General features: G+C 49.2%; 1 protein-coding gene across 1 annotated transcript; it reads left to right on the forward strand.

Moving 5' to 3' along the window:
* The first annotated feature begins 11 nt into the window (after window positions 1-11).
* On the forward strand, window positions 12-7,935 carry ZDHHC24 (zinc finger DHHC-type containing 24). Its single transcript, XM_025445758.3, has 3 exons — window positions 12-485; window positions 1,569-1,846; window positions 5,453-7,935. Exons 1-3 carry the CDS (start codon window positions 205-207, stop codon window positions 5,746-5,748), a joined length of 855 nt encoding a protein of 284 aa, XP_025301543.1. The 5' UTR covers window positions 12-204; the 3' UTR covers window positions 5,749-7,935.
* The last annotated feature ends 2,003 nt before the right edge of the window (window positions 7,936-9,938 follow it).

A 9,938-nucleotide genomic window follows, 5' to 3' on the forward strand; every position in this document is an offset into this window, starting at 1 on the left:
GGCTCCAGCGCCAATGGGATTCCAAGCTTCTCCAAGGCTCCTGCGGCCGCCCAATCACATGTCCGCATCTGTGGGCAGCTCCCGGTGACGCCGAACTCCCTTCCGAGCTTCTATTGGTCGTAGCGGACGTCCGTCTGCCACTATCCCCGCCCCATTACGGAAGCGGCGGGGTACTCCGGGTCCGACAGCCGGTGGGTCCAGGCCATGGGGCAGCCCTGGGCGGTAGGGAGCGCGGAGGGGGCGCCCGCGCGGCTGCCTCTCGTGCTCACCGCGCTGTGGGCCGCGGCTGTGGGCCTGGAGCTGGCCTATGTGCTGGTTCTGGGTCCCGGGCCGCCCCCGCTGGGACCCCTGGCTCGGGCCTTGCAGTTAGTGCTGGCCGCCTTCCAGCTGCTCAACCTGCTGGGCAACGTGGGGCTCTTCCTGCGCTCGGACCCCAGCATCCGGGGCGTGATGCTGGCCGGCCGCGGTCTGGGCCAGGGCTGGGCGTGAGTGGGGCGCGGTATCTGGGGGATGGAAGTGGGGGACGTAGGAACCTTGGACAGGGGTAGGCGCCCCTAGGACCAGAAGATGTTAAAACCAGATCACAATAGGATCCGCTTGTTAGAGCCAGAACACTCTTCTATAGCCTGGGATGGTAGATCCAGAAGAAATGTCATTCATTCACTTAGAAATAGTTCATGAGCACCTACTACGTACAAGGTACTGTTCCGGCCACTGGAGGTACAATAAAGTGGATTCCTGACCTCCTGGACTTATTTTAGTGGGGGAGGGGGCAGATGATAAGCTATAGGCATAGTAAATAAGGAAATAATATAGACTGTTAGGTGGTGGTATGGAAACAAAAAGTAGAGCAGGGTAAAAGCTGTGCAGATTGCAGTCTTAAATATGGTAGTCAAGGTAGGCATTTGAGCAAAGAATTTAAGGAGGTGGAGGAGTTAGCCAGGTGGGAATCTGGAGGAGAGCATTCCAGGTAGGGGGAACAGACAGTGCAAAGACTCTGAAGCAGTTATGTGTCTTGTGTGTTCCAGGAACAGCAAGGCCAGTGTGGCTGGTGTGGAGTGAGAGGGGGAAGAGAGAGGTTAGAGATAGACCTTGTAGGACATTGAAAGCTTTGCTTTTTACTGGCAGTGAGGTGGACAGCCATTGTAGGGTTTGGAGTAGAGGAGGGCACAACTTAGATTTTTAAGGATCAGTCTGGCTGCTGGGGTGAGACTATACCAGGAGGAACCAAAGCTGGAATCAGGGAGAATAGTTAAAATCTGATGCAGTATCCAGGGGGGAGAGTTCATGGTGACTTGGACCAGTGTGGTGACCATGGAGCAAGTGAGAGGTTTGCTCCTGGATGTTAGAGGCCGGAGAAAGGCTTAGGATTGGGATGTCTGAGCTGCAAGAGCCCTCGGACCTGCAGTGCTAGAACAATTCGTCCTGCATTTATGTATGATGAATTTGAGGCTTATTAGGGCAGTGGTCGTGCCTGCTTCCCTGGGATGGGTTCAGAGGCCAACTGGGCATGAGAAGGGGCACTCGGAGCTGCTGGTGGAACTGACGCTGTGGTTGCTTCCCTGCAGTTACTGCTACCAGTGCCAAAGCCAGGTGCCACCACGCAGTGGGCATTGCTCTGCCTGCCGTGTCTGCATCCTTCGTCGGGATCACCACTGCCGCCTGCTGGGCCGCTGTGTGGGATTCCACAACTACCGGCCCTTCCTGTGCCTGTTGCTTCATGCTGCGGGTGTCCTGCTCCACATCTCTGTGCTGCTGGGCCCTGCCCTGTCAGCCCTCCTGCGAGCCCACGCGCCCCTCCACACCGCAGCCCTCCTCCTGCTGCCCTGGCTCATGCTGCTCACAGGTGGGGAGCTTGGGAGGCATCCACAGAGGCAGAGGCCCTTGTCGTGGGCCATTCTGGTGGGGGATGGAATTTCCGGCTGGTTCTCCTGGTAATGGCCTGGGGACCCAGTTCCAATGTCATTTATGGGGTGGGTGAGGGCAGCCTAGGATTGAACTGGGTGTGCAGGACAATAAAATACAAGGCCTTGACACAGGTGCAGAGTTCTGGATAGGAGAATCAGGATTGGCAGAGAAGGAAAGACTAGTGGGAGTTGGGGGGGGGGGTGTGATTGGGAATGAGGAGGGAGCATTCTAAATGAGGGTGCATTCTAAGTGAGGGGAGCAGCCTAAGCAGAGGCGTGGAGGTTGGGCAAGGAGTAGGTTCAGATTGGATGGTGGAGACCCTAAATGCTGGTGTAGCCCTAACGTGACTGGACAGCAGGGAGCCAGTGAAAGTTCTAGGCAGAGGAAGCTCCAGTCTTTGGAAGTTGGGAGGGGAGGACATGGATCAGGAGGCTGATTGAGAGGCTGTGTTCTGGATGACACATTTCTTCCTCTTCTGACACCCTCACCTCCCCAAAAGCCCTATTGTTTTGTTTTGTTTTTATACTCTTTGAAATGCTTGAAATGCTCTGGGCTTTCTTTCCCCTGACTCCTTCCTCCTGACCCCTCCAAGGGCCCCTCTGTAAACTTGTCCTTCGGTTACTAAACTCTCTGACCACTCTGAATAGTCAGTGTCTCCTTATCCTATCTAAGCCTGACTATCCCTGCAGCCTGGAGGTGTGGAGGGGGGAGGCCTTGGGAGGCTCAGTGGGTTGTCAGTGTCTTCCTCTGACCACACTGGCTCCTTTGCCTCCTTGATGATCCCCTGCTTCCACTGAAACGCAAGCCCTCCAACTGTACCTCCCTGCAACCCACCCCTCTGTGGCCATTCATTTCTCAAGTCCTGGGCCATGTTGAAATCATGGGTGCCTGGAAGTCTGGGTGAATGGCCCACTCACTGCCCCAGTTGCTCAGCTTCTAGACTTCCTCCATTTGACTTCTATCACCTACACCCACATCCACCCTTCACCTTGTCAGAGGTCAAAGTGTGTCACCTCCTGAATCATGCCATGAGCTGGTCACCCCTTTTTCTGTTGCCCACCTCCCCTCCTTCCAGCCAGCTCTCACTCTCATACTCTAGGAGAGTACGAGAGCTCCTGGCCCTCGTCTGTCTCCCAACACTTTCCCTCTTCATTTCCCCCACATCCAGCTTAGAATCCTCATTTCCACCATTCTCCTGCCAACATCTCACTCTGTCTACCTGTCTTCTCTGTATCTGCCCCTGGTTGCTAAGGGCTGGTAATTTGTGGCAGTTGGTCCCATGTCACATTCATGGCTACTGACCCCAACAGGCCCTCAGTCGTGCCTGGCCATCGTGGTTTCTCAAAAGCTTGCCCCCTTCATGACTGCGGCTCCAACCATCCCACTCTCCTGTTTTCTAAGCTCCCACCTCTCGTGAAATCCATCACGGAGAAAATGACATGTCAGTTATGTCCAGAATTGTCCTGTCTTCAGATCTGGAAGCCAGGCTCACTGTCTGTAGCTTCTCCTGGTGTCTGGCCTTCCTCCCCGCTTGGAAGCCTCACTGTGGCCTGCTTCTCTTCCTGCCAACCCAGTCTCCCTCCGCTGGCTTTCTTTCAGTTTTCCTACCTGTATAAACCCTCTCTTCACCCCATGTCCTCCTCCTCCCTAGCTCTTGCCTCCTGGCTCTTCTGCTAGCAGCTAGGCTCCTTGGAGGACTTCCCCGGGCTCATAGGTGCTTTTCCTCACTTCCCATTCCTTCCTCTACCTGCTCCAAACTGGCTTCTACCCCCCTCCCCCTCCTGAGAATGCCTCGGTCCCCACAAAGCCAGGAGGACCCCTCTGAGTTCTCTTTGCTTCACGAGACCTTTCTGCCTCATAAGACTGCTAGCCTCCCTCCTCCTGGAAGGGCTGTACCCTGGGCGTCTCCAACAGCTCGCACTGCTGGTTTCCTCCTTCCTTTTATGGTTTCCCTCTCTCTTCTTGATCAGGTCCCAAGGGACCTGGTCTCCTGATGCTGAGGTAGTGGCACTGTTCCCATCTCACTCTAACTCTGGCCTCTGGTGGGTCTTGGAACTCCCTCTTTGCCAGCCACCTGCAGATCTGCATGTCCAGCCTGGGCTTCTCTCCTGAACTTCCAGAACCAGCCACATACTCATCTCACAGGCACCCCTCCATCCTGCTCAGGACCTTCAAATAGAATGTTTTTTCCCCTCTTTACCTAGCAAATACCTCCTTCAGACACCACCCAAGATGTTACTTAATTAAAACAAATGAAATCCACTTCCCTGAGCTTCTAATAAGGCAGCTTGGCATTTCCCCACATAGCCTGTCTTTTTTTAATGAAGTAGAATTCATATAACAAGCAATTCATATAAAACCACCTTCCAAAAATAAAATAAAATAAAATAAAATAAACCACCTTCCAGGGACGCCTGGGTGGCTCAGAGGTTGAGCATCTGCCTTCGGCCCAGGGCGTGATCCTGGAGACCCAGGATCGAGTCCCACATCAGGATCCCTGCATGGAGCCTACTTCTCCCTCTGCCTGTGTCTCTGCCTCTCTCTCTCTCTCTCTCTCTCTGTGTCTCTCATGAATAAATAAATGAAATTTAAAAAAAAATAAATAAACCACCTCCCAGGGGATCCCTGGGTGGCTCAGCGGTTTAGCGCCTGCCTTCTACCCAGGGTGTGATCCTGGGGTCCCGGGATCAAGTCCCACATTAGGCTTCCTGCATGGAGCCTGCTTCTCCCTCTGCCTGTGTCTCTAACTCTCTCATGAACAAATAAAAAAAAAAAATAAATAAATAAATAAAGAAACACGTCCCAGTAGATCATTCAGTGGCATTTAGTACATTCATAATGTGGTGAACAACAACAACAACAAAAAAAAACCAAAAATGTGGTGAACCATTACCACTAATTCCAGAACATTTCCATAGCCTCCAAAAGAAACCCTGTACCCATTGAGCGGTCACTTCCCTTCCCTCCTAGAGTCCCCCCCAGCCCCTGGTGATCACTCATCTACTGTCTGTCACTATGTCTGTCTATGGATTTGCCTGTTTGGGACATCTCACATAAATGGCATCATATGTCACATTGATAATTTGTTACTTTCACGTCTGGCTTCTTTCACTGAGCAGAATGTTTCATGGCATCCTATAGTTCATTTTCAGCAGATACTTAGTACCTATCAGGAGCCAGAAGGTGCTGTACTTTTCCGTTGTAACCAATCACATCTGTAATTAAGTAACTAAGAAGTGATCTCTGAAATGTCTGTTAGCTCCCTGAGGTCAAGCTGCTGTCTGCCCTTCATGCTGGTGCCTGCCGTGTCTAGCAATGGGAGGTACTCATAGTTTGTGATGAACGGAAGTTGGATGGATGGGGGACTGTGTCTGTCTGGGGCACCAGCATGGGCTGGCCGGGGAGTAGCTACTCAGCATTTGCTGAGCAGAGGAATGAGCCCTGCTTGGTGGTGGAGGGTAGGAAGTGGAAGAAGGGCAGGAGCTGGGCTTTGGGAGGGCTGGGCCCCCTTCTGCCCCCTGATCCATTTGCTTTCTCCTTGCAGGCAGAGTGTCTCTGGCGCAGTTTGCCTTGGCCTTTGTGACCGATACATGCGTGGCAGGTGCACTGTTATGTGGGGCTGGGCTGCTCTTCCATGGGATGCTGCTGTTGCGGGGCCAGACCACGTGGGAGTGGGCTCGGGGCCAGCACTCTTATGACCTGGGCCCTTGCCACAACTTGCAGGCGGCCCTGGGGCCCCGCTGGGTCCTTGTCTGGCTCTGGCCCTTCCTGGCCTCCCCACTGCCTGGGGATGGGATCACCTTCCAGACCGCAGCTGATGTGGGCCTCACACCTTCCTGATTTCAGGAAGAGCTGGAGATGTTCAGGGAGAGGGCAGCAGGAGAGGGGGCTCCTAACTCCTTTCAGGCCCACTCCCAGCCTCAGTTGGGGAGGTGGGTTGGTACTTACTACCTTTCAGCAACTCCAGTCCTATCCTTGGCCTTTGCCCTGCCCAACCTGGTCTCCAGTGTCCAGGGCTTGGGTCCTGCAACTCTGCCTCTATTGCCCCCCTGCTCCCAAGTATAGAGGACAGTTTGGTAAGGGGCTGCTTGGCCAGCCTAGTCACCCCTTTGCTGGGTTAATAAAGTGCCCACTTGGTTCTTGGATTCCCTCCATCTTTCGGGGTTTCTGGTCCCTCTGATTGCCACACATGGGAACCACAGAACACTTGAGGGCTTGGGGGGGCCAGGGATCTGCCTCCTGTGGCTTTGGTGGGGGTGGGGCTGGGGGACCAGCAGACCAAGGCAGCATGAGGTGATCCAGGGAAAGAGAAACATTCTTTCCTAGATTCTGTGCTTTATAGTTAGAAGCATCTCCGTAACACTCCCTGTGCCTCTCTCCGGCTAATCTGGTACCAAGGACAGCAATTATGGGAGTTGATAAGATCTCAGGGCAGTGAATGGAGGAGTCAGGATTTGAACCCAGATTTTTGTGCTTTTTCCTTTACCCTTACACAGCTGAGGAAAGTGAGTATGCAAAATGGAGGCAGAGAAATCAGGTAGGGATATTCAAGCATCTGAAGGAGGATGCTCAGAAGGCTAAGCTCTTCCTCTCTGGACTCTTCAAGAGCTACCTGTTAAACATTTTATTCAAATATAGTAAACAGATTTCCAATGTGGCAGGTTTAAACACATAGGTTTACCTGTTTCCTCTTCAAATCTAAATGATAGTGAAGAAATAAAACATATAAATTTACAAAGATAAAGAAAATAGAAGAGAGACAGTAGTAGACCAAAGAGCCTGATGACATTTTGAAAGATGGGAAGTGGATGGAAGCTCATTTCCTCTTTTAGCAGAGAATTAGAAACCACTCCTAGAGGGAGGAGCCAAAAGCAGCCAAACTGTCTCCCAGAGCCCTGGAGAGGCTCAGGAACTCTCCTGGCACCATGGAACAAAGGTGTGGGACTGACATGGACTGATCCAGTCTTGAAGAGGGGCAGCTAGGTTGCCCCTCCCCACAGGGCCCACCCCACCCTGTGCAGCCAGCAGCTAGCCATCTGGGGTACAGGTGGGGACTGTTCAAAGCAGCTTTGGGTTTCAGAGGCACTGGGGAGGGTGGGGGTGAGGGGCTGGACCAAAAATTGGATTAAGTGAAAAAGTCTACAGATGCTGCTGGGGGTCGGGGGGAATGTCATCCAGTGACATGGCAGGCTTGTCACCCAGGAACTCTGAGAGAAGCCCATCCTTCAGACATGCCCTGCCCATGCCCACAAAGGTTTGAGCTGCTAGGACTTTTTTGTTTTCCCAAATGGCATGTTCAAGTACTAGTTCTTAACTGTTAGGAATGTGGTGTGCCTAGCACTTTGTGCTGTACATAAGCATTGGCAGACTTCTAGTTTCCTCCTCAGCTTTAACCCTCTGGAACACTTTTTTTTTTTTTTTTTTTAAATTAAATAGTAAGGAGATGCAAGAAAATATAAAATAAACTCCTCCCCCTTCCCATTTAAGAAATGGATACCACTTCCTTTGAACCCCTGCTGTGCCCCTCCCCAGTGAAGAAAACACTGTCCTGTCTTCATTATTCCCTTGCTTTGCCTTGTAATTGTATTACCTATGTTTGTATTGGTTTTGCATGTTTTTGAATTTTATGTAAATGGAATCATACCATGTTTATTCCTCTGTGACTTACCTTTACACTCATTATGTTCCTGAGATTTATCCAGATTAACATGTAGAGCTGTAGGGTATTCCTTTTCCTTGCTGTATAGTGAGCCATTGAATATACAATTTATTTTCCCATTTTGTCCACCCCTATTATATGACTCCCTAGGATCTATTTTTGGTCCTTGCTCTTCCATACAAATTTTAGAATCCACTTGTCAAATTCCACCAGTAAAAATTCTCTTTGAGATTGTGAATGAAATCCAAATGAATCTATAGAGCAGTCTGGGAAAAACCAACATTCATATGAAATTATGTTTTTCAGTTCATGAACATCATGTATCCATTAAATGTTTTCAATAAAGTTACATATTTTTTTCTCATAAAGATCATTCCTTTTTTGGTTAGATTATTATTACTTTTGAGAGAGAGAGAATACGAGTGTGGGGAGGGGAAGGCCAGAAGGAGAAAGAGAGAATCCTAAGCACAGAGCCCAAAGCAGGGTTCAGTCTCATGACCCTGAGGTTATGACCTGAGCTGAAATCAACAGTTGAACACTTAACCAAGTCACTCAAGTGCCCCTAGTTTAGATTTCTTCTTCATCTTCTTTTTTTTAAGATTTGAGAGAGTCAACAAGCACGAGTGGGAGGAGGGGCAGATGGAGGGGTGGGACAAGCAGACTCCTCACCAAATGGGGAGCTGGACACAGGGCTCAATCCCAGGACTCTGAGATCACCAGCTGAGCTGAAGTCAGATGCCTAACCCACTAAGCCACCCTTGTTAGATTTATTCTTAAGTAGTTGATATTGTTATGCTACTTGTATATGGTTTATGAAAATAGAAATTTTGGGCAGCCTGGGTGGCTCAGCGGTTTAGCGCTGCCTTCAGCCCAGGGCGTGATCCTGGAGACCCGGGATCAAGTCCCACGTCGGACTCCCTGCATGGAGCCTGCTTCTCCCTCTGCCTGTGTCTCTGCTTCTCTCTCTCTCTCTGTGTCTCTCATGAATAAATAAATAAAATCTTAAAAAAATATATACATTAAAAAAAAAAAAGAAAATAGAAATTTTGTGTCCAGCAACGGGACCTGTCTGGGAAACTTATAATTTACTTATAAATTCTTCTGAGTTTTCTGCATTTATAATCACATAATCTATGAAAAGGTTTTGTTTTTCCTTTTAAATTTGTGTACCTCTTAATCTTGCCCCTTCTGTATGGGTGGAGGAAAAGTAGTGGGCACCTTGACTTGTTTTATTTTTTAAAGTAATCTCTGCATCCGGTGTGGTGTGGCTTAAACTCATGACCCCAAGATCAAGAGTCCTATGCTCTTCCAAGCTGAGGCAGCCAGGTGCCCCACCTTGACTGGTTTCTAACCTTAGAGGAAATAATTTTGATATTTCACCATAAGGTATGTTCATTGTGGGTTTCTTTTTAAATAGATGCCCCTTAAATTCCCTTCTAGTCTGAATATGTTAATAATTTGTATTTTTACTTTCAATTATTTCGTCTCTTAAGATAAATGGATTTTATTATTATTATTTTTTAAAGATCTTATTTATTTATTCATGAGAGACAGAGAGAGAGAGAGAGGCAGACACAGGCAGAGGGAGAAGCAGACCCCATGCAGGGTGCCCAATGTGGGACTCGGTCCCGGGACTCCAGGATTACACCCTAGGCCGAAGGCAGGCACTAAACTGCTGAGCCACCCAGGGATCTCCAGTGGATTTTATTTTTTAAAAAAGATTTGAGAGATAGTGAGCATGAGTGGGGGGAGGGGCAGAGGGAAAGGGAGAAGCAGACTCTAGTGAGCAGGAAGCCTGACTCAGGTCTTGACCCCAGGACTCTGAAATCATGACCTGAGCTGAAGGCCAAAGCTTAACTGACTGAGCCACGTAGGTGCCCCATAGATAAGATTTTTAAAAATCTAGACAACACTATCTTCCAGTTGAAACATTTGATCATTTATATAGTTTGTAAGTAATGTACTTGGATATATTTCTACCACTTTATTTTGTGCTTGTCTCACCTTTTGTAGCTTAAAATTTTTTTAAAAAGATTTTTATTTATTTATTCATGGGAGACACAGAGAGAAGCAGAAACATAGACAGAGCAAGAAGCAGGCTCCTCAGAGGGAGGCCGATGCAGAACTCAATCCCTGGACCTGGGATCATGCACGGAGCTGAAGGCAGATGCTCAACCACTGAGCCACCCAGGTGTCCCTTTTTAAAATTACTTCTTATTGGGTACAGAATTCTAGGTTAATAGCTATTTCCTCTCAATATGTTAAAAATATTATTCTGTCTTTTGGCTTCCATTGTTGCTGTTGTCAGCTGTCATCTATAGTTTTTCCTTTGAAGATACTTTTGTCTTCAACACTTTTAGGATTTTTTTAT

This window comes from Canis lupus, chromosome 18, assembly GCF_003254725.2.
Source record: "Canis lupus dingo isolate Sandy chromosome 18, ASM325472v2, whole genome shotgun sequence".
In the NCBI taxonomy this organism is placed as follows: domain Eukaryota; kingdom Metazoa; phylum Chordata; class Mammalia; order Carnivora; family Canidae; genus Canis; species Canis lupus.

Excerpts from the sequence above, each read along its gene's own strand:
- ZDHHC24 (XM_025445758.3), top strand. The coding sequence starts at position 205 with ATGGGGCAGCCCTGGGCGGTAGGGAGCGCGGAGGGGGCGCCCGCGCGG. Across the intron at positions 486-1,568 it reads GGTCTGGGCCAGGGCTGGGC|TTACTGCTACCAGTGCCAAA; the intron begins GTGAGTGGGGCG and ends GCTTCCCTGCAG. Across the intron at positions 1,847-5,452 it reads CTGGCTCATGCTGCTCACAG|GCAGAGTGTCTCTGGCGCAG; the intron begins GTGGGGAGCTTG and ends TTCTCCTTGCAG.